The following is a 26,587-nucleotide window of genomic DNA, read 5'->3' as shown; positions in this document are numbered from 1 at the left end:
TTAAAATGTAATTGAATTTATTATGACTTACTGTTTATGAAGATATTATTATTTAGATAATTAAAATGACAGATAGGTAATGCATTTTTATTACAGTGGATTTTCAGATAAATATACAGGGGAAGCAATTCTTTAATAATAATTTATTAAATCAAAATGATTATTTTAGGTTATGGCTGTTAAAAGATAAATAGCCAATATTAAATTTCTGTACTATTGTCCAAAAAAATAAAAAAAAAATACACTGAAATCAGTCATTTTAAAAGCAACAAGTGAATTTAAGTATAGCAGGATTATAATGTACAGTATGAAAAATGGAGATTCATTTGAGATTTGCTAAAGATTACAAAACAGTGTTATTGAATTATTAATGTTTTTAAAAGTCAGCACAGTAAGTGTCAGATGACAGCAAGGGTAACTTAAATCTAAAAATGAGCAGAACAATTAAATATCCAATATTGACTAATCAGTGTTATTTTAGTATTATACTAGAATTATAGTATTATTAATATTTTGAGTTAGCTTGATGTATTTTCAGTTTTAATTATTTTCATTGAAGGTTTTTTTTTTTTTCATCTAATTTTCATGTAAAGTTGTTCATCTATTTTGCATATTTATTTCTATTATTTACCTCTATATTATAATTTATTTACTTTTTTTAATAGTTTTAGTTTTTCAATATAGCGACTGATAGAATAAAATAACAAAAATATCTAATATTGGCCAATATAGTATCAATATAACATGTAATCCTTACGGTAGTGCTTTCAAACGATTAATCGCATCCAAAAGAAAAGTTTTTGTTTGTGTGTATATTTATTATGTCTATAAAAACACAAACATACATGTATATATTGTACAAATATTTACATGTGTGTATATACAAATATCATTTATATTATATATAAATATTAATATTTCATATATAAACAAAACATATTTGAAGGTTGAATTGCTATGTATGGGTCAGGGGGCATTGATTAAAAGCATTACATTACATTTTGACCCTGTTTTTCAGTAATAAATTCTATTAATTTAACGTGTTAAACTGACAGCTATACCTTAGGTGTAACACTATTCTTGATGTCAATTGTCACAACACTTAAAGCGTCCATTTGCACGTGCACACTGACTCACACATGCACACACTCAAACCAGGCCTGGTTTTGCTTGAACAGAAACTAATGTAAACAGAGCTCACAGCCATCTGCCTTATGTCAGTGTGACCAGCAGGCTCAGCCTCACACACACACACACGCACACACACACTATCACTATCTGCTATCACTTCAGATAAATCCTCTGTAATTTTCAAAACAGCACAGACATAAACTATCCAGTCAGCTATGAGAAGCTATTAGATTAATATGGCTGCTAATAAACCTGACTGTTTGACATGGTAGTGAGTGGCAGTGAGAAATTATTTTATAGTTTATAGCTTACTTTTAATATCAAATGGTTGGGTCTGGCCATTGATTGGTCAAAGACAATGGAAGAAGGATTATCGACTGGTTACTTTTTCACCATTATTAGCTCTTAATTTAGCTTTGACTGAGCTCACGCTCTTAAAGTACAGAGTTAAGGACTGAACAACTCCAAACTGAGTCCTTCTGCAGTTACTTTACGTCTATTATTGCTTTATTTTGGCTGGCAAGAACTTCATTTTGGAGTAAGACTGGGTAATATATTGAATATATACAATGTATTTTAATTTCTTTGATTTCACTCACCTTTCTTAAGAAATGTTTCCTGCGTAGCAAATCAGTATTTTTGAATGTGTTATGTGCTTTTTTGTGTGAATGGTGGGTGGAGTATTTTTGATTGAATTTTGGATTTTATTGTGGCAATAAATTACATTTTAAAGTATACTTAAATAGGAAACATTTATTTTCAATTGTAATACTATTTCATAAAATTACTGTTTTTACTGTATTCTTGGTCAAATAAATGCAGCCATGGTGAGCAGAAGAGACTTTTTATGCACAGACCCCAAAGTTTTAAACATACAGTAATAAAATCTATTTGAAAAAGTATTTTCGAACATGCCTCGATTATTAGCCTTGATTATTATCTTAATCTAGATCTTAAGTAGATTTTGCCATTATGTTTTATATTTTACTCTATTTATAGATTTTTTTTATACCTTATTTTTTATTTTACTTAAAATCTTTGGTTGTCAAAATAATTGTTCCTCCAACTAAAATAATTGGTTTTTTTGTTGTTGTTTTTTTTTGAAGTTTCAGATAAATATTTATATATTAAGATATTTTTAAATAAAACAAATTGTTACATGGCTGAAAAAATATTTAATATATATATAATATATCAGGGATATGATTTTTCCGTATAAATATGGATTTCCGTATTTTCCGACCTCTGAGGGATAATTTGCGTAGATCTGAGAATTTTTTATGGGAGGGGGGGGTAGGTTGGTTACTGCATGATGATTGAAATCGCGCAAATGGCCTTCTATTACCTAAATAAACTGCGAAAAGAAACATGGACGGAATGGTCCTGAGAGCTCTGTACAAGCTTGCGGCTTCATCTGTAGGACAGTTAAAGCGTTCAAATGATTCAAAGCGCCAAACGCGAGCAGAATCGGTGCTGAAACGTGTCACCTGGTGACCTTTTATGAATGGCGGTGAGAATTTGAGATTGGTAGTGCTGTTATAAAATTCACAGCAGTGCTGTAATTATATAATAGGCTGTAGTGTGACGCGCTACATGTCAGCTGTTGCAGTACTGTTTTTGATTGTGATTCACTGTTAGTGCTGTGCTTGGTTTTAGCCGCTTTAATTTGCATTTGGGAATGCAACATTCATGATTAGAAATGTTTATGAATCTGTTGTTGTTTACAAAGAAGTTTCAGTGTCACATAATCCTTCAGAAATCATTCTAATATGCTGATTTGCTGCTTAAGAAACATTTCTCAGTTTTGCTGCTTAATGTTTTTGTAGAAACAATGATACCATTTGTACCATACTCAAACATTTATATAAGATTTAAAAAAGAGTGAGAAATTAATAATTTATTCATCATGCATGAAAGTGACAAAAAGTGAGTGAAGACATTTAAAATGATTTCTATTTAATGAATGCATTAACAAATTGAATTAATATATTTGATAAATGCAAATAAATGATGTTCATTAAACTTTATATTTATCAAAAAATCCTGAAAAAAGTGCATCATCATTTCCACACAAAATATGAAGCAGTAAAATTTTCAACATTGATAATAATCAGAAATGTTTCTTGAGTCAAATGATTTCTAAAAGATCATGTGACACTGAAAACTGGAGTAATAATGAAGAAAATTATGCTTTATGCATAACAGGAATAACATTATATAATTTTTTTTATATATTTTACTATTTTTACTTTTTACTTCATTTTGATCAAATAAATTCAGCCTTGATGAGCAGAAGATAGATATTTCAAAATCATTAATAACTGTAATGTTTCCAAACTTTTGGCAGGTACTTTAATAATAATAATAATTCTATATACTTTACTATAATATATTCTAGTACTTTATTATAATATATTATTATATTGTTGTCATGATTATTAAATGCTGCTTTTTATTTTTTACAGGACAGTATGTATTTTTCAATAAAAGATATGTCTTTTAATGTGCTAAAATATATTTTTAATAATGAGTGTGACTTGTGGGCGTGGTCAGATTTTCCTTCTTTTTTTGTCTCTAGCTGATCACATGCCTGATATATATTACCCTTCCCTTTGTGGAATAATAAATCTGAAGTGTATGGAATCTGCTTTGACAATCAGTTTTACCCTTTCACTATTTTCTCACTAAAATATTCTCAAGACCTTCCCATAGCCATGACTGGCTTCACAGCATGTGACAAGGGAGTAATTATTTAACATATATTTTAAGATAGGGTTTTTAGGAAATAGACCAACAAGTGTTTCATAGTGATTGTGCAGTGCTTTCAGTAGAGTGTGATGGTGTGAACCGTGTGACCTGGAGTAACCCCTCCTCTCATTCACCCAAAGGAAGTTACAGTGTTGGCTCTGCTTCAGGCTCCATTTTTAGCTCTGTTCTGGCTCCCCTAGTGTAAACTTCTCTACAGGAAGTAGCCTCTCCGGGTCAGAGGTTGGCTTTTTTTCCCATACTGTAGTGGAGTAAAGCCCTAGAGTATGACAGATGTCCCAGGATACCAGAGCGCTGAGCTAAAGCCGTTTTGGTTGAAAGGTTCAACTGATCACTAGAGAGACATTGAATGAGTCTGCTTTTCTTTTTTCTGTTTCCCTCAGCTGAGCGCAAACGTGCTGATCTTCCTGTGCACCAACATCATTGGGATCTGCACCCACTACCCAGCAGAGGTCTCTCAGAGGCAAGCCTTTCAGGAGACGCGAGGCTACATCCAGGCCCGACTGCACCTGCAAAGAGAAAACCAGCAGCAGGTCAGTTCAGAGTCCAGGCCGTGACCATTCACATTCACTGGCACAATTTACTAGCTACACTACTGTTCAAAGGTGCCTTTTTTTTTTTTAAGAAATTGAATCCTGAAAAAAAATTGTCACACATTCCACAAAAATATTAAGTTACATAACTGATTTCCTGTGCAGCAAATCATTTTTTTGGAATGATTTCTTTAGGTTGATGTGAAGTTAAAGAATGTTGTTATGATGCTGTAAATTCAGTTTTACATCAAAGAAATAAATTAAATGTTTAAAATTTACAAATAGAAAACAGTAATTTTACTGCATTTTTGATTAAATGAATGCAGTGTTGGTGAGCATAAGACACTTCTTAATTGTTAATGTTACTGTTAATACTGCACATATGATATTATGTAAATAATCCAGCACCAGTAACTATTAGGGCTGTGTATTGCCAAGAATCTGGCGATACGATACGCATCAAGATACATGGGTTGCGATACGATATGTTGTGATACATTGCGATTACTGTCAGCAAGGCGATATATTGGGATATTTCTTATTTTAGGACTAAGATATATTTTTAGGAAAGCTGTCATTAAGAACACAATTCAATTCAAGTTTATTTGTATAGTGCTTTTTACAATACAAATTGTTGCAAAGCAACTTTCCAGAAAATTAAGTTTCCACGCCACGCCGCGCTGCGACCCTACCGCCCACCTCGACCTGCCCTGCGCTAAACACTAAAATGATAACAGTAATGATAAAAAATTTGAATCGCTGTTATTCTGTGAGAATAGTGAATTTCACATCACAGCTATAACAAAAAGGACTGAAATTACTGTCAGAATGATTTTTCCCAGCTCAGGCATATATAACATCAGACGACAATACTGCAGAGCGTTTTTATAAAAAACAGAACAATAATGTGCGTTGGTGTGGATGCCTGTGAAGTTATGGTTATAGTTATTGTTCTCGGAGTGAATGGGCCTTTATGCTTACTGTCATGTCTGTGTAGATTTTGTTTATGTTTCATGTTCTGAGTTCATGTCTTTTATTTTGAAGGTTAGTTTTGTTCATAGCCTTAGTGTTTATGGCTTCCTCATGTTTCCTGTCCCTCATGTTCCTGTTTCCTGTCTTAATTGTTTTCAGGTGTTCTTGTTAACTCGTTAGCTTGTGTATTTATAGCTTTCATGTTTCCCTTTTCTCTTGTTGAGCTTTGATCAGTGGAACCTGCTGTTTGTGAATTCTGTTCAAGTTGGTTGACGTTAAGTTCAAGTCATTATTTGGTTCTGTTTATTTTCTGTGTCTTTGACACTTTTTGAAATAAACTGCACTTGTGTTCAACTCTACTCTCCTTCTGTGGACTCAGCGTTACACTTACAAACTCTCTCTCCATGTCTCTACCTTCATGTTTTGAGTGTGATTCATAGGCCAAAAAACGAAAACACAAAATAAACAATGTTTAATAATAACAATAAGCTAACAGTTATTAACATTAGATAACAAACTAGCAATGAAAAACACTTCTAAAGCACTTATTATTCTTCATTAATGTTACTTTTATCATTTACTAATACATTATTAAAATCAAAAGTTGTATCAGTTAATATTATTTAATGAACCTGAGATAACACAATGTATTTTTCACTGTGTGAGAACATGATGTGTGATGTGAGAGTGCCATGGCTTGTTGGACATAGCAACAGTAACTAAGGGGGGTGGGTCTTTGCGAAAGGTCAATTGCCATTTGATTCTATGTAAAGAATTCTAGAGATATAATAAACACTGTAGTCAGTGGATAGGCCAATAAAATATATGCACTGGGATGCTGCTGTTTGAAACAGCTACATAAAGAAAGGATATTTGATCTTCAGTGAGAAGAACTGCATGGCAATCTTTCTTTCTCTCTTACACACATTCCCTCTCATCAATTTTCAGGAACGCCTGTTGCTGTCTGTTTTGCCAAGGCATGTCGCCATGGAAATGAAGGCTGACATCAACGCTAAAAAAGAAGACATGATGTTTCACAAGATCTACATCCAGAAGCACGACAATGTCAGGTGAGCAATGCTGTTATGTGTCAAACTGTGCCACATTAACCATGACTGGATTTGATTAGACTGTGAAAAGCGATCTGATCAAGTGATCTAAGAAAGTGTAGGATATTATTGGTTTCTATTATTTTTCCCACTCTCATGGCCTTAATTAGCATTAGCTTTTCGCTAAAGTTGCTCACCTGCTTTTTATCATCTCTTGTGGCCGTGTGGCCCTTTCTTTGTTTATTTTTACTCTTTCCATTCATCTTTCGTGTCTCTTTTACCCATTTCTTCTTTACTTTAGCTCTGGAAGCTTGTAATAGAAACAGTGGGGCTTTTCTTTTGAAATGTGGTCAGCTAATTATGGCGAGAGGGGGAATGGTTAATTATCAGTCAGTAGACTAGCGCTAACCCCAGAAGATACTGAAATGAAGCCACGATTCAATTAAAGCGCTCCACAGCGCCTGCTGTGACGCAGCCTCAGAGTGAATTTCCCCTCAGCTCAAGGGATTCACACACTCATACTGTACACTTCTCTACCTACAGTAGTTGTTATGTTATTGACCTCTGTGCTTCCAAACATTGGCATGACTGTTTCCTGTGAAATGTTACCTAAGCATTTAATCAATGCAGGAACATTTTAGTTAACAATAGATTTTTATGTTGTAAAAGACAAAGCAACAATTCATCCAGTTTAAATCTCTCTCTCTGTGTGTCTTTGTCAGTATTTTGTTTGCAGACATCGAGGGTTTCACTAGTCTGGCGTCGCAGTGCACCGCTCAGGAGCTGGTTATGACTCTGAACGAGCTGTTTGCACGCTTTGACAAGCTGGCTTCGGTGAGCACATCTATTAACACATGCCTAAAAGATGTTTCTCAACTGGATCGTTGTTGCAGCATTGTCTGTTTACTAATGTGTCAACATGAAGTCTATATTTAACAAATTGTTGAGATTGCAAGATATTAGTTCAGCAGTACGCATACAGTTTTTACATTTTCGTTTAAATAAAATACATGTTTAAATGATATAAAATACAAAATACACTACTGTTTTGTGAACATGACTGCATTTAGTAAATAATGGGTTTTCATCAATTAATCCTGAAAAAACGTATCACGGTTTCCACAAATATATTAGGCAGCAGAACAGTTTTCAACACTGATAATAATAAGAAATGTTTTTTGAGCATCAAATGAGAATATTAGAATGATTTCTGAAGGATTGTGTGACATTGAAGACTGGAATAATGAAGCTGAAAATTCAGCTTTGCATCACAGGAATAAATTACATTTTAAAATATATTCAAATAGAGAACAGTTATTTTAAATTGCAATAATATTAGTTTTACTGTATTTTTAATTAAATAAATTCAACCTTGTTGAGTATAAGATACTTATTTAAAAAAAAGCTTTTTGAACTGTAGTTTTCATATATATATATATATATATATATATATATATATATATATATATATATATATATATATAAAATACCTGAATAATATGTTTCATTGTCAACTAAAATGTCATTATCGTTAACTAATCTTATTCCAGTCAAAGTAAAATTGACTAGAATCAATATGAGATGACAAAACGTTTACTAAACATTATTTTAATGCAAAAACAAATGTAAACATGAAAACACCAATTAAAAAGGTTGTGAGAGGATGAAAAATGTCCAACAAGCTTAAACATTTGTCTGTTTTCGGTTTAAAAAAGACATTATAAATGAGAACAACCTTATAAGGTATGACATGACCCTTTTAAGTAATGGTAAAAATGTAAAGTTTCATTTAAAAACTGACAAATCTATAGTAATATGTTACAAACGATCTATCTTTATTAAAATAGCTATGTGCAATAAATGCATGCTGCTGTTGCTGTCAGTGGTGGGTTTTTGTTTGGGTTCAGCAGTGGCGTCCAGGGTTGGGTTGGTCTCAGCTCCAGGCTGTCAGAATGAGGCTTCCCAGAGCGCATCCTCAGCATGGGGTCCTCCACAGCAAAGAAGCTGTTTTGATAGCCCACAGCGGTGCAGTCGAGGATGAAAACGGGCCCGTGTCCTCTAGAAGATCTGATGGGAGTCCTGATGGGTGCTGGACGAAATGATGAATGACAGCAGCATTTCAAATGTAGCACTCCTCCAATCATCGAATCATTTGCTGATTATTTTAAAAACACTTATTCATTCTAAGTTGAAATGACCCTACTTCATGTTGCTCTGCTTTGACTTCTCTCAAGACCTGTTGCTCGCTGTAATGTATGTCCTTTGTCAAATCCATTGTCAAAGGTTTCTGTTTGTTCTCTCACTGAAGTTTTATCAGTATTGACACGTTTGCACATGGTGTCACATGCACACACAAAAATCACACACTAAGCAGAAAGACTACCTTCTTTTTACACCTCAGCGTGAAGCTGCCATCTCCCCAGCTTGAACTTTCTAATTAATTCTGTTCCCTTTTGTGTGTGTGTGTGTGTGTGTGTGTGTGCAGGAGAACCACTGCTTACGGATCAAGATCCTGGGGGATTGTTACTACTGCGTGTCAGGGTTACCTGAGCCCAGAGCGGACCACGCTCACTGCTGCGTGGAAATGGGGGTGGACATGATTGAAGCCATTTCGTAAGTCTCACTTAGTCGTCAGTTCATCGGAACATCAACCTTGTGAGATTTATTTTATATGAACAGTTGTGAGGTTAAATTATCTCGTTTTTGGATGTTGGATATTAAATGTTTTATGTATATTTGTTTATATGGGATTTGCGTACAAAACGTATACAGATTTGTATGGTAACAAATATGGGTTGTACTTTATTTTACAGTACGTGTACTTACATGTACTTATAGTGTACTTACAGTGTATTTATCTAAGAAAGTTCTGGTAATACAAGGTAATTACATGGGGTAGGGTTAGGTTTAGGGGTAGGTTCAGGGTTAGTACCTAGTTATTACATTGTTATTAAAATTACTATAATAAGTACATAGTATGTACATGAGGAACAGGACTGTAAAATAAAGTACTACCCATTACCCATTATTTTATAATAGTTATTGTTTATTAATACTGTAACTATTTATAATTCATTCCACGAATTAGATGTAAATTCATAGATGTATATTGCAGCCAGTGTTGTTATTGTTATTTCAATGTATGTCAGTTGAAATAAAGCAAAACTAAAATATTAATATTAGATGATAAACGTAAACAAAAATTAAACAAATATTAGAAATTCTGCTTCAGCCAACTAAGTGAAATAACAACAAAAAAATAAGTGAAATAAGTACAAAATATTTAAAAATAAAATTGAATTTAAAATAAAATAAATAAAAATGACAAAAGCACATAAAATTACTAAAACCAAAAATGTAAAAACTGCTAATAAAAGCTAATATGGACTACTAGTATGTAAAAATAATACTAAAACAACACTGATTGCAGCTTGTGATTTATTAATAACGTTTGTGTTTGTGTCAGATTGGTGCGAGAGGTCACAGGGGTCAATGTGAACATGCGGGTGGGGATCCACAGTGGTCGCGTGCACTGTGGAGTTCTTGGATTGAGAAAGTGGCAATTCGACGTGTGGTCCAATGACGTAACGCTGGCCAACCACATGGAGGCTGGAGGCAAAGCCGGGTGAGACTCAGACATGTAAACACAGTTATACATAGCACTGGACAGACTGTTTAGTAAAGGTAACATTAACATTGTTGACACAGCTGAACCTGGTTTTATTCCTCAGGAGGATCCATATCACTAAAGCTACTCTGCAGTACCTGAATGGAGACTATGAGGTGGAGCCAGGTTTTGGAGGGGAGAGAAACGCCTACCTGAAAGAGAACAGCATTGAGACCTTCCTAGTGTTGGGCTGCAGTCAGAAGCGGGTTAGACACGTCATTTTGTGCTGAGTTCATGCAACAACATTTTTTAAGATGATTGTGCTATAACCTTTACCATCTTCGAATGTCACCAACAAGCAACATCTCTGCAATAAATAAATATAAATATAAATATATACATATATATATATTGTGGCGAGGTGAGGAACTACACGACAACCGATGGACAGAGAAAATCCCCGAAGGGTGGATTTATTGATAACTTGGTGCTCTAAGTGAAGACAGTGCTCTCCGTAGTGCTCCAACTTCCTCGTGCTCTCTGGGTCTTGAGTGGTGGATCCCGTGCGGTGCTCTCCTGGTGGGGGCTGACGGTCACACGCTGCTCTCTGTGACAGAGGAGGAAAGAGTTAGGCTCTGTGTCGGGAGACATTGCTCACCATACTGCTTTCCTCCCCGGCTGAAGTAGACGCCTCTTCATGAGCTGCAGGTGCGGCCGCTCAGCCCGTGACGAGCTAGTGCCGGTGATTCCACTGTGTTGCCAGGGCGACGCTGACGAGCGCTCGGGACACACGTCACACTCCCCCCCCCCTAAGCGTCGACCTGCGCCTGCGGAACAATGGGGAGATATGGGGAGGGTGGGGAGTGGAGCCTGACAGACCTGCGAAAGCTGCCCCGATCCTGGAGAGACCGTCCGCGTTGGCGTTGGCTGTCCCCGCCCGGTGTTGTACGGTGAAGTGGAAGTCCTGGAGCGCAAGGAACCACCGGGTCACCCTGGGATTGGTGTCCTTTGCGCGGGCCATCCACTGCAGTGGCGCATGATCGGTCAGCAGGGTGAACCGGCGGCAGAGGAGGTAATAGCGCAGCTCCAGGACTGCCCACTTGACAGCCAACGCTTCCTTCTCCACGGCGGCATACCGTTGTTCGGTCGGGGTCAGCTTCCGGCTAATATAGATCACCGGGTGTTCCTCGCCGTCCTGGACCTGGGAGAGGACGGCTCCTAACCCGGTGTCTGAGGCGTCGGTTTTTGCACCAGGAAGGGGCAGGTGAAATCGGGGGCTCGCAGGACTGGCTCCGTGGTGAGGGCTGACTTCACCTGCTGGAATGCCTCTTCCGCTTCCGGACTCCAGGCTACCTTCTCGGGTTGCCCCTTCCTGGTCAGATCTGTCAGGGAAGAGGCTAAGGAGGAGAAGTTAGGGATAAAACACCGGTAGTATCCCGCCAACCCCAAAAAGGCTCGTACCTGGGTCTTGGTAGTGGGCCGCGGTGCCGAGAGGATAGCCGTCACCTTATTTTCCTGGGGCCGGATGAGGCCGCGACCCACGCAGAAGCCCAGGTACTTGGCTTCGGAGAGAGCCAGGTGACATTTCCCGGGGGTTGGCGGTGAGCCCCGCCCGGCGGAGTTCCAGCAGCACCCTCCGGAGCCGCTCTAAATGCTCCCCCCAGGTCTCGGAATGGATGACCACGTCGTCGATGTAGGCCGCGGCATAGGCCATATGGGGCCTCAGCAGGACATCCATGAGCCTCTGGAAGGTGGCGGGTGCCCCGTGCAGGCCGAAGGGAAGGGCCCCGGTATTGCCAGTGGCCACTGGGGGTTGAGAAGGCTGTCTTGGGCTTGGCATCCTTAGACAGAGGGACTTGCCAATAACCTTTGGTGAGGTCGAGAGTCGATATGAACCGGGCCCTTCCCAGTCTATCCAGGAGCTCATCGACTCGGGGGCATGGGGTAGCCATCAAATTCAGAGACCTCATTTAGGCGGCGGAAGTCGTTGCAGAACCGGAGGGTGCCGTCGGGCTTCAGGACCATTACGATGGGGCTGGACCAGGGACTCCGCGAGGGCTCAATTACCCCCAACTTCAACATCTCCTGTACCTCTGTCTCGATTGCGTGTCGCCGAGCCTCCGGGACACGATAGGGCCGCTGCCGGACGATAACTCCTGGTGGTGTTCGGACTTCGTGCTGGATGACGGTCGTCCGCCCTGGCAGGGGGGGAGAACACATCCAAGAACTGACCGACCAGGTGCTGCAGTTCCGTCTTCTGGGCCGCGGAGAGATTGGAATCCATGTCTACAACCACGGGAGCGGTGGTGGCGAGGGCCGAGAGCTGGGGTCCGGTCCCCACCCAGCGCTTCAACAGATTTTATATGATAGAGCTGCTCCTCTTTTCGGCGACCTGGTTGGCGCACTTTATAGGTGACGGGTCCTACCCGTTCGGTGACCGTGTATGGGCCCTGCCAGCGTGCCAGGAATTTACAGGCGGAGGTGGGAACCAGAACCATGACGTAGTCTCCCGGCTGGAACTCCCGTGGTTGGGCGGCCCGATTGAAGAGGCGCTGCTGGTCTTGCTGGGCCTTGGACAGGTGCTCCCGGACCAATGGCATGACCCTGTCGATCCGCTCTCTCATGGCCTTGATGTGCTCGAGGGTGGTCCGACCTACCACAGGCTGTTGCTCCCAGGCTTCCCGGGCGACATCTAGAAGCCCTCGGGGTTGGCGGCCGAAGAGGAGCTCGAAGGGCGTGAAGCCGGTGGAAGCCTGGGGCACCTCCCGGATCCCGAACAGCACATACGGGATCATTTGGTCCCAGTCGCGTTGGTCCTCGGCCACGACTCGTCGCAGCATTTGTTTAAGGGTCTTGTTAAACCGTTCCACGAGCCCATCAGTTTGTGGATGGTACACGCTGGTCCGGATCTGCCGGACTTTGAGGAGCTTGCAGAGGTCAGCCATGATCCGGGACATGAAAGGAGTGCCCTGGTCGGTCAAGATCTCCGCTGGTAGGCCAACCCGACTACTCAGTAGGAAGAGCTCCTGGGCGATGTTCTTTGCGGTGGCCTTGCGGAGGGGAATGGCCTCTGGGTAGCGGGTGGCATAATCCACGATAACTAGGATGTGTTCATGCCCCCGGGCGGACTTCGGCAGCGGCCCCACCATGTCCATCCCGATGCGCTCGAAGGGCACCTCTATGATAGGCAGCGGGATCAGCGGGCTGGGGGGAGGAGTATGTGGCGATGTCCGTTGGCACGTCGGGCAAGCTTGGCAGTTACCGCTTGACATCCCCCTCCAGTCCTGGCCAGTGGAAGCGATCCCGGATCCGTTGCGCGGCGGTGTTTTGAGCGCCGAGGTGGCCAGCCAATCGGGTGGGCATGGGCGAGTTCCAACACCGTCTGGACTTTGCTTCGCGGTACCACCAGCAACGTCTCTTTTCCTCCCCCCTTCGCTGCGCGCGACACAGTAAAGCAGGCCGTTTTGGACAACGAAATGGGGAGTGGGGTGGGGAGCCGGTTGTAACTCCTCTCCTTCCGCCACCCGCACTTGAGACCAGCAATGCTTGAGGCGTTCGTGCCAGCGGTGCTTGTTGGCGAGCGTTCCCCCTCCCGCTATCTGCTGGAAGACATCAAAGAACAGGTTAGAGTTTTGGGAGGGGGACTCACCTCCTCGCGGGCTGTCCGATGTCAGCAGCGCGGGGCGTCGTCGAGGGCGCCTTGCTGATCTCCGGCGTCGGCGGTCCCCGGCCCGGCTAGCAGGCTGTGTGCTGGAGGTGAGGAGCTGATCAAACCCGGCCAATCCCGGCCGAGGAGAACGGGTACCGGTAGGTCCTTTAAGATTCCCACTTCGACGGGCCAGGAACCAGGTGTCGCGGTGATGGTCACTCGCCGTGTTGGTACATGCCTGGTATCCCCGTGCACGCACGTTATCGCCAGCCGGGCTCTGGAACCGGTTCGGGGCGGAAGGACCGTTGGTTGTATCAGGCTTACCCCGCTGCCCGAGTCGAGGAGGGCGATGAACGGCCGGCCATTGATATGCACCTCGGCTCGCGGTGCCTCTGGCGGCGGGTTGTGCACTGAACAGCCTGCTAGCCATATCCGTCCTGGGGAGCGCGGCGGCTCGGTGGGCATCGGTTCGTCCTGGGGGCCGGGAACCGCAGGCCTGCTCACGGGTCGCTGGGTGCCCTCCGGCGAGCGTCGCTCCTGGACCACCCTTCGGGGAAAAAGGCGGCGCTCGCTCCCCTACCTCCCGGTGTTGGGCGGCCTCCGCCAGCTCAATGGCCTCCACGAGCTCGTCGAGATCGGTGGGATTCCTCATGCCGGGCGCGGAGGAGTCGGTCGATCACCACACGCTCAGCTACCTTGTGTGCGGAGGGACCCCCTGTCAACAGCCAATGGTGTGGGCCAACCGGGTTAGTTCTGCCGCTTGGGCGCGCGCGGGCTGTCGAGCTCGATAGGCCCAGTCATGGAACTGCTGCGCCGCACAGATTGGGGAGAGGCCTACTCGGCTCAGGATTTCCTTTTTCACCTCTTCATAGTCCCGGCTTCTCTCCGCTGTCATGGTGAAATACGCCCGCTGCGCTTCCCCGGTCAGCAGCGGCGCGAGAAGTCTGGCCCACTCGTTCTCTGGCCACGCCTCCCGGATCGCGGTGGCCTCAAACATTTGCATATACATCTCCACATCGTCGTGCGCCGTCATTCGTGGCATCAGCTGTACGGCTTGGACACGGGGGTCAGGCAGCGGCGTGCGGTGGGTGGCGGTGCGGAGGGCGGCGAGCTCGCGTTCGGCGTCTCCTTGACGTGAGGCCATGTGCTCCATTATTTGATGCTGGCGGATGCTCACCTCGGTGAGGTGTTTAAGCAGCTCTTCCATGGCGGGGGGAGGAGCGGCCGCCTGTGGAAACAGAGCAGAGGGAAAAAAAAAACCAATGTCAACAAACAAAAAAAAGAAAACAAAATGGGTGACGGTGACTTCCTCAGGGGTCGGTTGTCGGTGTTCACCTCACACTATGCCCGCATTCCCACGCTCAGCTACCTTGTGTGCGGATGGACGACATGTGATGGGCAGATGGTGTGCCAGAAGGGTTGGTTTATTGATAACTTGGTGCTCTAAGTGAAGACAGTGCTCTCCGTAGTGCTCCAACTTCCTCGTGCTCTCTGGGTCTTGAGTGGTGGATCCCGTGCGGTGCTCTCCTGGTGGGGGCTGACGGTCACACGCTGCTCTCTGTGAAGAGGAGGAAAGAGTTAGGCTCTGTGTCGGGAGACATTGCTCACCATACTGCTTTCCTCCCCGGCTGAAGTAGACGCCTCTTCATGAGCTGCAGGTGCGGCCGCTCGGCCCGTGACGAGCTAGTGCCGGTGATTCCACTGTGTTGCCAGGGCGACGCTGACGAGCGCTCGGGACACACGTCACAATATGTATATACACACACACACACACACACTGCTGTTCAAAGGTTTGGGATCAGTAAGACTTGTCATGTTTTTTAAAGAAGTCTCTTATGCTCATCAAGGCTGCATTTATTTGATCAAAAATACAGAAAAAAACCCCCCCCAGAAATCTTGCAAAATGTTATTACAATATGAAATGATGGTTTCTATTTTAAGATATTTTAAAATATGGTTTATTTCTGTGATGCAAAGCTGAATTTCCATCAGCCATTACTACAGTATAAAGTGTCGCATGATCCTTGAGAAATCATTCTAATATGCTGATTTATTATTAGAATTATCAATGTATCAACAGTTGTACTGGCAAATAATTTTTTGGAAACTGCGATACTTTTTTCAGGATTATTTGATGAATAAACAGTTAAAAAGAAAAGCTTTTATTCAAAATATAAATCTTTTCTAACAATATAAATCTTTGCTATCACTTCTTAACAATTTAACACATCTTTGCTAAATAAAAGTTTTAATTTATTTCAAAAAAAGAAAATAAAAATGTACTGACCTCAAACTTTTGAACTGTAGTGTATATTGTTTGAAGAGTTTTATTTTTTAAGTAAATGTTTCTATTTTAAATAAACACTTCTTTAAAGACTTATATTAAAAGAGTATATTTGTTTTTTAAATATTATTTTGTTGCACAACAGTTTGCAGCACTGATAATAAATCAGTATATCAGAATGATTTCTGAAGATCATGTGACACTGAAGACTGGAGTAATGATGCTGGAAATTCAGCTTTGACTCACAGGAATAAATTACATTTTAATGTATATTAAAATAGAAAAACTTTATCTTACATCATAATAATATTTCACTATATTACAATTTTCCTGTATAAAAAAAAAAACATTAAAAATCATTCCGATCCCAAACTTTTGACCGGTAGTGTGTGTGTGTGTGTGTGTGTGTGTGTGTGTGTGTATTAAAAATCAATATATAATATATATATATTATATATATATATATATATATATATATATATATATATATATATATATATATATTATTATTATTATTATTATTTTTATTTTTTTTAATTATGGGATTTTCTACACTGCAAAAAAAAAAAAATATATGATTTTTTTCCTTCTTTTATAGTAAAAAATAGATAGAATGGTAGACAATTTCTTTAAATATTACGAGCCAAGTCAAAATTACTCTTAAAAATGTAATTTAACACAAAATCTCAACTTAAATTGATATAGTTTTACACTGTAAATTTTAATGTTGTGATTTGTGATGAATAAATTCATTTGTAAAGTTTACAACAATGGATTTTAGTTTTATTGTTTTTTTTTTATAACTTTTTTTTTAATCAATTTAGATTACCTGGCATAACATGAAAACCATTTTGATATTTGTTTTGATTTGAATGCTTCTCTTTTATTCAAGAGCACAAAACTTTTCCTTTGCCCTTAACTGTTTCAGAAAGAGGAGAAGGCCATGATGGCTAAGATGCAGCGCACGCGGACCAACTCTAACGAGGGTCTGGTACCGCGATGGGTGCCTGACAGATCCTTCTCCAGGACGAAAGACTCCAAAGTCTTCAGACAGATGGTGAGACCTCTGTCACCCACTCCCTATGACACTCACCCCATCTCTCTCTCTCTCCTGTTCCTTTGGCTGATTTCTGCCTTTACATTGTTCTCTCACTCCTCCTACATTACTCTCAGATCTTTCTAATCTTCTTTGGCTCACATTTGTTTCTTCTCTTCACTCAGGGCATTGATGAAACATCCAGCAAAGACAAGTGAGTGTTTTTTCTCACCTTCTAGGGCATAAATGCAGTGGGGGAAAAGGGAACGCAAAACGCAGAATTAGAAATGTGCTTTCCTAACTGTTCTTCTGCTCACAAACGCAGCCGTGGTGCTCAGGAGGCGCTGAACCCTGAGGACGAGGTGGACGAGTTTTTGGGCCGTGCCATTGATGCTCGCAGTATCGACCAGCTCCGCAAAGACCACGTGAAGAAGTTCCTCCTCACCTTCCAAACCTCCAGCCTGGAGAAGAAGGTCAGACTCGAAGACGCTGGCTGAGTTCCAGCTTCCCGTCCAGTTTAATTTAGTAGTGCCAGTCATGTAGCAGACTAACAGGATGGATGAGATCATCAGAGATCAAATGTCCTCCAATTTCCTGTTTGGTGTTTAAGAAAAAGAAAAGTAGGGACTGAATTCTTCAGAGTTGTTTAAAGCAGTTTTTAACATGTCATTAGGTTAACAAATGGGTGGTTGTTAGTCATTAGCTATCAACAATAACTCACAGCATTCATTTTTTGGCACAGATTGGTAACCCAACATATTTTAATATTTCATTTTCTTGTCTTGTTTCTAGTATGATAAGAAGGTAGACGATCGTTTTGGTGGTTATGTGGCTTGTACTCTGCTGGTCTTCTGTTTCATCTCTTTTATCCAGATCATCATATTCCCTCAGTGAGTGATCAACACACACACACACACACACACACACACACACACACACACACACACACACACACACACACACACACACACACACACACACACACACACACACACGCTTACTTAAAGGGCCAGTTCACCACAAAATGAAAATTCTGTCATCATTTATTCACCCTCAAGTTGTTCCAAACCTGTATGAGTTGATGGTAGCCATTGACTTCCATTGTGTATTTTACATACTATGAAAGTCAGTGGCTACCATCAACTGTTTGGTCACTAACATTCTTCAAAACATCTTATTTTGTGTTCAACAGTAGAAAGCAACTCACACAGCTTTGGAACAACTTGAGTGTGAGTAAAGGGTGACAGAGTTTTTGATTGTTGGGTGAACTATCCAAATGGGGACATCCCTTAGCCTTCTGTTGTCTTTATGTACAGCTAGTTATAAAAACTATAACCTAACCCTAATCCAGACTTTAAAGAAGCGGTCATGTTTACGGTTGCTCTGCGAAATTTTGTGAAAAAAATAAAATAAATGGAATCACCGCAATTAGGAGTTTCGTGTGAGGGCAGAAAAATTCCCCTCGTAGATTTCGCTTGTGTTCTAGATTCACAAATTCGCCTTGCTGACCTACTGAAAGCTGCTTGGTTATGAAGTGACTTCTGTGTAAGCATTACTTTGTGCATTTGCTATTGACAATATAACTAGACCTTTTTTTACCATGCTAATTGCTAATGTGATTGCATCTGAATCCTATTAGAAAACGTTCTGCATTTTTTTTAATTAAAAAAAAAAAAAAATTTATGCTGTTTTTACAAATGAGGACATCCCCAAAAGGTAGGGTGACCATACGTCCTCTTTTTCCCGGACACATCCTGGCCAGGACTTCTATATCGCCTCAAATATCCAGGTTTTGGCTTTGTTTTCCTGATGCTTCTAGTCGAACACACCTAATATGTACGTGTATTTGCATCGCTTTGATTTTTTTGTTTTGTCAGGTTTAGCTCACTTCTGTAAAAATTTGTCCCCAGTATATGTCTAAGTATTTACACAGATGCACACACTCACACACTTCACATGAATCTGAAACCTCCTCTGTGTTTTGCAGTACTCTGGTCATGCTGGGAATATACATCAGTATCTTCATCATTCTTGCCAACATCCTCTTCATCTGTGCCATTTACTCCTGCGTGAAGGTAAGAGGTCTGCTTATGCAGTTTTTCATTCTCTTGCATCTACTCTTGTACAAACGTGTACAATTGGGCTTTCTGTCCCTCTGTCTCACAGCTCTTCCCTGCTGCTATGCAGACTGTGTCCAAGAAGATTGTTCAGTCTCGCACCAACAGCACACTGGTGGGAGTTTTCACCATCATCCTCGTCTTCATCTCTGCCTTTGTCAATATGGTATGCAGAGCTGCCAAATCACTTCACACACAACATTAGTGTGTCTAACACTTTAGCTAACAATCTTATTTCTTCCAAAGAGACTGTATGGTCACAAATGTTACTTAAAATACCAATTCTGTCATCATTTACTCACCCGTATCTCGTTCCAAACACATATGACTCTCTTTCGTCTACAGAACACAACATTTTGCCAAATGTCAAAATGCCTAATGAGTGTTGTAATCGGTACGATAAAAATAAATGGGCTGTGAAGTTTCAAGATTGAAGAATGGAAGAGTTGGGTTAGTGAAGTGTGTTTTTTTTGTTTTGAGGTGTACTTTTAATTTAATGGTTTAGTCAAAAATGACAAAAATTCTCTCACCCTTTAAGATGTAGATGAGTTTGTTTCTTCATCAGAACAGATTTAGAGAAATGTAGCATTGCATCACTTGCTCACCAGTGGATGCTCTGCAGTGAATGGGTGCCGTCAGAATGAGAGTCCAAACAGCTGATAAAAACATCACAATAATCCACACAACCACTCCAGTCCACATCACAATAATCCACAGATAATCCACACCACTCCGGTCCATCAGTTATTAGTCTTGTTTGGTTTTAAGCTGTTTGTTTGTATGGATTATGTGTATCATTAAACTTGTTTGACATCACTTATGAGTCCCATGAAAAAGTCCATCCCCTGTTGTCCACCAATGTATTTGTTTAGAACTGTTTTAGACTGTTTTTACTTGTAAAAGGTGCTTGATCTGTACATATTCCTCTCCTGATTCAGACGAGACAACTTTCTTTTACTGAAGAAAGCAATAATAATAATAAAGGACTTGTTCATCATTGCCGAAAGCAATGGTTGTAGTTAAAGTGCATTAATGATGAATTTGTTTCTTACAAACACAGTTTTTTTATGCTTCAAAAGTTATTAACTGATGGACTGGAGTGATGTGGATTGCTTGTGGATTATTGTGATGTTTTTATCAGCTGTTTGGACTCTCATTCTGATGGCACCCATTCACTGCAGAGCATCCACTGGTGAGCAAGTGATGCAATGCTACATTTCTCCAAATCTGTTCTTATGTAGAAAAAAAAAATCATCTACATATTGGATGGCCTAGGGGTGAATAAAATTTCAGCAAATTTCATTTTTGTGGTGAAATATTCCTAAAAATGATTGTATCTATGCCTAAACTGATTATGTATTTCATAGCCTGAGTGTATGTTTTGTGTTTCCTGCAGTTTTCCTGTGATACACAGAAGCTTGTGGACTGTGTAGCAGAGCGGTTTAACTGGTCATCACAGATGGTGACTCCCTGTGTCATTTACAACTTGTCTCGCCCTGCACCCGTCAGCCTGAATATCCCTGCACCCGTCAGCCTGAATATCTGTCCCAGCGACACTCCCTCCTGCCCCTTCCCAGAGGTAAAACATGTGTATAGTCACACTAAGATCAAAGCTTTGTTTCAAATGATACTGGATTCATGTTTTATCCCCTATGCCTCTTTCAGTATTTCAGCTACAGCGTGCTGCTGACTCTGTTGGCCTGCTCAGTGTTCCTGCAGATCAGTAGTATAGGGAAGCTGGCTTTAATGCTGCTCATCCAGCTCACTTTCCTCCTGCTTGTGGAGTGGCCAGAGGTGGCGCTGTTTGACAACGCAGACCTCTTCGTCACTGCCAATGCCCTGTGAGTACCGCTGCCAGCCTCTAGAGGGCGCCAGAATAGCTCAAACACTACAGAGAGAAGTTGCTTTGAAGTGGCTTTATGTTCAGAAGATCATTTGAACCATAACTGGAGCCGATCTGTGGTCTGATGTTTGTGATTATATTCAATAATATAATGACATTACATTAATTTAGCATTAAAGTACTAAATACTGTGGGCTGTGGTTTGCAACAATTTTATTTTAGTATAACTTACATACTACTATATTATAAATTAGCTTTTATCTGTATATTTCAGTTTTCATTTTGAGAAAGTTTTAGTAGTTTTGTTATGTGCTTTTGTCTTTTTTATTCTTTTTTTATAATGCTCTATTATTTTTAAGTTTATTTTACTTTAGTTTTAGTTTCAGGAATTTTAGTACTTCATCTTAATTTTCTTAAGTTTTTGGTCTTGTATATTTCATCTTTATTTAAGCTTTATTTCAATTAACGAAAATCATTTTTAATAGTTTCAGTTTTCAGTTAACAAAACAGGTTTGCAATAATAATTCTAAAAATAAATAAAATGAAAAATGAAATATAGAAAATATTAAAAATATAAAAAAAAAAAAAAAGCTCTGAATATTCCGATTGTGTATTTGAAATAGAAATAAATGCTCTAAGGTTTAAGAGTTGTTGGGATGTGAGCCTTTTCGCTGCGTGTTAAAACAAGTGTTTTTGCTGTTCTTTTTTAGTGTTTTCAATGAAATTCTGCAATGGTGAGACCTAAATTACAATTTATTGTTTCTATTAATGCAAAAATGTTTAATGTTCTTGGTTTTTCCGCAGGCCCAGTTTCAATACAACTTCTGAGCAGTGGTATGTGCAATTAATACAGTCTCTTTTTTTCCATGTCTTCATTGTTTTTGGAATGATTTTTAATGTTTACTTGGAAACACTAAATCTTTGTTGTGGCTGTGTGCTATATTCTGTTACCTCCAAGCTGTGATGTAAATAATTTATTCTGTGGCTGACCTGATCTCTCTTGTTTCAGTGAATTCGAGGTGACTAAAGTGTCCCTAAAGGTCATGACCCCAGTGATCCTCACTATATTTGTACTAGCACTGTACCTACATGCCCAGCAAGTGGAGTCAACGGCTCGTCTAGACTTCCTTTGGAAACTTCAGGTCAGGGTTTGAGCCGACAGTATTTTTTTTGGCTAACACCAAAGTTTTGTATCTATTATATAGATATAGTTTTTTTTTTTTTTTTTATTTTGGCAATAATATGTTATAAAAAAATGTGTATATTGTGTAGAGATATATTGTTCATAAAATACACTGAGAATATGTAATTTGTCTGTTCCTCTACAGGCCACAGAAGAAAAGGAGGAGATGGAGGAACTTCAAGCCTACAACCGCCGGCTCCTCCACAACATCCTGCCCAAAGATGTGGCCGCCCACTTTCTAGCCATCGAGAGGAGGAATGACGAGCTGTACTACCAATCATGTGAGTGTGTGGCCGTCATGTTCGCCTCCATCAGCAACTTTTCCGAGTTCTACGTGGAGCTGGAGGCCAACAACGAGGGAGTGGAGTGTCTGAGGCTCCTCAATGAGATCATCGCTGATTTTGATGAGGTTAGAGATTTTGTGTTTGATAAGAATGAGAGAATCATAAATTATTCAACCATTCTGTATGACCGAAATCAAAGTATCTAACTTTTGAATGGTAGTGTATATTTCTGAAATCTCCCCTCTATATCTCTCCTCTCTTGCAGATCATCAGTGAGGAGAAATATAGGCAGCTGGAGAAAATAAAGACCATTGGCAGCACCTACATGGCCGCATCCGGCCTCAATGACTCCACCTATGACAAGGAAGGCCGCTCGCATATAACCGCCCTGGCTGACTATGCCATGCACCTCCGTGAACAGATGAAATACATCAATGAGCATTCCTTCAACAACTTCCAGATGAAGATCGGTGAGTTTCAAAACCTGCAGGGTCACATAACAGTCCATTCAACACTGATTTTTTTTTCTTTTCTAAATGTTTGAAAAATGTTTCCACCAAATCAAGCTCATGTGGTGCATGATTGTGTGTCAATAAGTCTTAAAATATCACATAATTTGACCTTTTTATGAAAAGGCAATATTAGTTCAGGGTTCATATAAACAGAACGTTTAGAATCTAAAATTGGATTGGATTCATTCAGATTGGTGAAAACTAGTGCATATAAACATACTTATTGAAAATGTGGTTGTTGTTTTTTTCACCATGATAAAACTGAAAAATATAACTCAGTTTTTATGACAAGGTGTCATGTGGTACGACTACCCACAAATACAACAGTATTTTTAAGTTCATGATCTATGTGAAAAATACTATTTACCTTGAAAGTATATTTTAAAAAAACGTTCTGAAAATTTTCAGATGTGTATGCAAAAAAAACAAAAAAAAAACATTAGATATTAAAAATGTTGCCTGGGCAATTAACAACCAAAAAAAAAAAAAGTTTAAGTTCTAAAATTACCAGTGCTGTCAAACGATTAATAGCGATTAATCACATCCAAAATAAAAGTTTTTGTTTACTATATTTGTGTGTGTACTGTGTATATTTATTATCTATATATAAATACACAAACATACATGTATATATTTAGGAAAAATATGTTTTGGTTTATATATAAAATATTTATATTTATATATAAATTATATATGAATATAAATCAATATATATACACAATATAACAAATTTATAAACAATTTATGTTTGTGTTTTTATATTTAGACAATAAATATACACAGTACACAAACAAATATATTATGTAAACAAAAACTTTTATTTTGGATGTGATTAATCGCTATTAATCATTTGACAGCACTAAAAATGAGTAAAACTGAAATTAAAATAAATTACATTTAATACAAAAATATATAAAATCTAAATTACCAATACTGAAATTTAAAATAAAAAATTAATACTATAGGAGTATATAAATAATACTAAAATACCACTAGTTACACTACATGACATGAATTGAAAATGAAGGTTTTTTTTAAAACCACTGGAAATCAACATGAAACCAAGGGTACATTTCTAAATTGGCATGTGTGTGTGTGTGTGTGTGTGTGTGTGTGTGTGCAGGACTGAACATTGGGCCAGTGGTCGCAGGAGTTATTGGCGCCAGAAAGCCCCAGTATGATATCTGGGGAAACACAGTAAACGTGGCCAGTCGGATGGACAGTACAGGGGTCCCAGACCGTATTCAGGTAAACCTTCAAGCCTTTAGATACCATAGTCATCAGGAGCAAGTGATTTAGAAGTGATTTTCTAATGTTTTACTTGACGTGTTGCAGGTGACCACAGACCTGCACCAGGTGTTGGCCAGTAAAGGTTACCAGCTGGAGTGTCGAGGGGTCGTGAAGGTGAAAGGCACAAGGGTGAGATGAACCACTTACTTCCTGAACGACGGACCTCCCAAAAACCAGTTAGCAGCGCACTAGAGTTCCTTTGGATTCCCCACAATTCCCCAGAGAGGAGGATTTTCTGGAGGAAAGCGAAAGAAGACAAAACAAAGTAGCCATCGCCCATCCACTTGAAAAAAAGGAAGGATTATTGATTGAAAAAACAAACCAGACTCCAGACTGAAGAGTCGCGGCGCTCATGGAAATGGCTGTGCACCTTGAAGGACGATTGTTTTTAAGCCTCTCCCTCAGGCTGCTTGAAAGATGCAAAGTCTGTTTATTTAACAAAGGCCTTTATTTGCCGAAGAAAAACGCTGTACATAAGGCATTTTCTCCAGTTTTTATTTTTGTGTGACATTTTTTCCCTCTGTTATTCTTATTTCAGGTGAATATAAATACAGGTACTCATGTTTTGTTCGGAATTCCTTATTTATTTTGATCTTGATGTTTTGTGCAAAAAGTCCTTTATGGAACAAGTGTGAAGAACACATACACATTTATACCGTACACAAACACGTACGCTCGTATATCTGTGTGTGTGTGCGAATACAGTATCTGTATAAATTAAGAAGAGAACTATTGACCAAAGACCAAAGTATTTAATAGAAAAGAAGTTGTCAAAATGTTTGCGGAAGTTTGAATATTATGTAATGCTCCGACGTCCTCACCCCTCGATTTTTTTCCTGTTTTCATGACGTCTTATCATTTACAGTAAATTACACTGATTGATTGATGAGCATTGTGCACCAGATCATATGAAGGACTGAATGATTTCATTTAAAGTCGTGCTTTTCCTTCAGAACGACAAATTCTGGATGGGAAACTGTTGAAACAATAGGGATTTTTTGTTTGTTTGTTTGTTTGTTTTTTGGAAGTACGACCAGATCTGGGCCTTCAACGCGTTCTTTTGGAAGACTTCAGTTTTGTTTCGTGTGTTCCATCAACCATTTCTTCTTTTTTCAAAGAAGTATTTTTGGTACAAAATGAAATAAAAGGAAAAAAAAAGTTTTTCTGAGGCATCTGGGGAAAAGCCACGGCATTGGATACCACGGTACGATCCAATTCATTCTAGAAGGACTTTTTTAAAACCGAAAGAAATATATCTATAAATTATGACTGAATACTGTGCTTTGTAATCTCGAAGGGGCATAACTCTTTTCACTGTGAGGTTTCTATAATACAACTAGCTGCTTTCTTGCCAAACTAAACAGCTCAAAAGCATGTCTGATTGTGGTATCTTCTCTACGATTTTTCTTTGTTTGATTCCCTGAAGTTCTAATGTTTGGGTATTTTGTATCACCTCTGTATCCATTTTTTAATTGCTATTCTGGTTGTTCTTATATCTATTTGATTATGATTCCATTCCAGCTGAGGAGAGGGAACAAAGCCCTGAATTGAGTACTAACTGATCAACTGCAGTCAGTGACGTATGATCAGATCAACAATATTCCCTCCACCGCTTGTTATGCTTCATTGTAGTGAACATCTCTTTAAGGAAAAAGCCACATGGGAAAATACATATTTAAACCGTAAACTTCAAATTCATTAGGTAAACAGTTGCTAACATAGAAGACTTCCCATACACTGCATGTGTGCAGTGCTAATTGCAGTGCATTTGCCTTAATTGAACAAATTTCAGCATATGATAACAGTGCCTCTTTGTATCAGACGGTGTAGGATGCAAACTGTGCAGTTCACCCGGTGTTCATTAACTCAGTCACCTCTTTCAGCATAATGGATTGCATGATGGCCAAAGCACTGTCTTTTTCCTGCTTTGTGTTCTTCACTTATTGAAAATTTGCTGTGATCGTAGCTTGCTCATTGCATGTCAGTTGATCACGTTCGTACCAAAGGCAGGGTGCCCTGTTGTTCCGTCCAGTATGTCCAATAAAAGCATACACGAGTGGATATTCAGCGCGAGGGAAGCAAACACAGTATCTGATGTACTGCGGATGTGCAGGAGTGTATTGTAGTACTACTGACTCTCACCCTGGGGCCTCTGTCTAGATCAGGACTGAGTGACTCTTGATCGTCTCCTTATTTTCGTTTACCTTTCCATTCGTTTCATTCTCTTTTTTTTTTTTTTTACTTTAGTTGAAGGATTAGAAAAGGGATGAGCTCTTCAACTTTGCAAAGGAAAGTTGAGAAAAGACTCTTGATGAATATAGACACAACTTT

The 26,587-nt window shown here is 39.9% G+C and overlaps 1 protein-coding gene across 1 annotated transcript in view; it reads left to right on the top strand.

The window, feature by feature from the left end:
• Positions 1-24,394, top strand: part of LOC109092711 (adenylate cyclase type 6-like) — a 58,914-nt gene extending 34,520 nt beyond the window's left edge. The window contains exons 4-23 of the mRNA XM_042712774.1: positions 4,281-4,430; positions 6,351-6,472; positions 7,174-7,285; positions 8,937-9,064; positions 9,918-10,076; positions 10,183-10,324; positions 16,920-17,048; positions 17,213-17,241; positions 17,353-17,500; positions 17,820-17,917; positions 19,015-19,102; positions 19,194-19,310; positions 20,541-20,723; positions 20,810-20,985; positions 21,792-21,821; positions 21,997-22,129; positions 22,316-22,579; positions 22,720-22,924; positions 24,090-24,214; positions 24,302-24,394. Of these exons, the coding sequence (XP_042568708.1) occupies positions 4,281-4,430; positions 6,351-6,472; positions 7,174-7,285; positions 8,937-9,064; positions 9,918-10,076; positions 10,183-10,324; positions 16,920-17,048; positions 17,213-17,241; positions 17,353-17,500; positions 17,820-17,917; positions 19,015-19,102; positions 19,194-19,310; positions 20,541-20,723; positions 20,810-20,985; positions 21,792-21,821; positions 21,997-22,129; positions 22,316-22,579; positions 22,720-22,924; positions 24,090-24,214; positions 24,302-24,394 (2,631 nt within the window). The remainder of the gene's footprint in view (positions 1-4,280; positions 4,431-6,350; positions 6,473-7,173; positions 7,286-8,936; positions 9,065-9,917; positions 10,077-10,182; positions 10,325-16,919; positions 17,049-17,212; positions 17,242-17,352; positions 17,501-17,819; positions 17,918-19,014; positions 19,103-19,193; positions 19,311-20,540; positions 20,724-20,809; positions 20,986-21,791; positions 21,822-21,996; positions 22,130-22,315; positions 22,580-22,719; positions 22,925-24,089; positions 24,215-24,301) is intronic.
• The last annotated feature ends 2,193 nt before the right edge of the window (positions 24,395-26,587 follow it).

This window comes from Cyprinus carpio, chromosome A23 (genome assembly GCF_018340385.1).
Source record: "Cyprinus carpio isolate SPL01 chromosome A23, ASM1834038v1, whole genome shotgun sequence".
NCBI classification, from domain to species: domain Eukaryota; kingdom Metazoa; phylum Chordata; class Actinopteri; order Cypriniformes; family Cyprinidae; genus Cyprinus; species Cyprinus carpio.
This window is presented reverse-complemented; position numbering and strand designations above follow the sequence as displayed.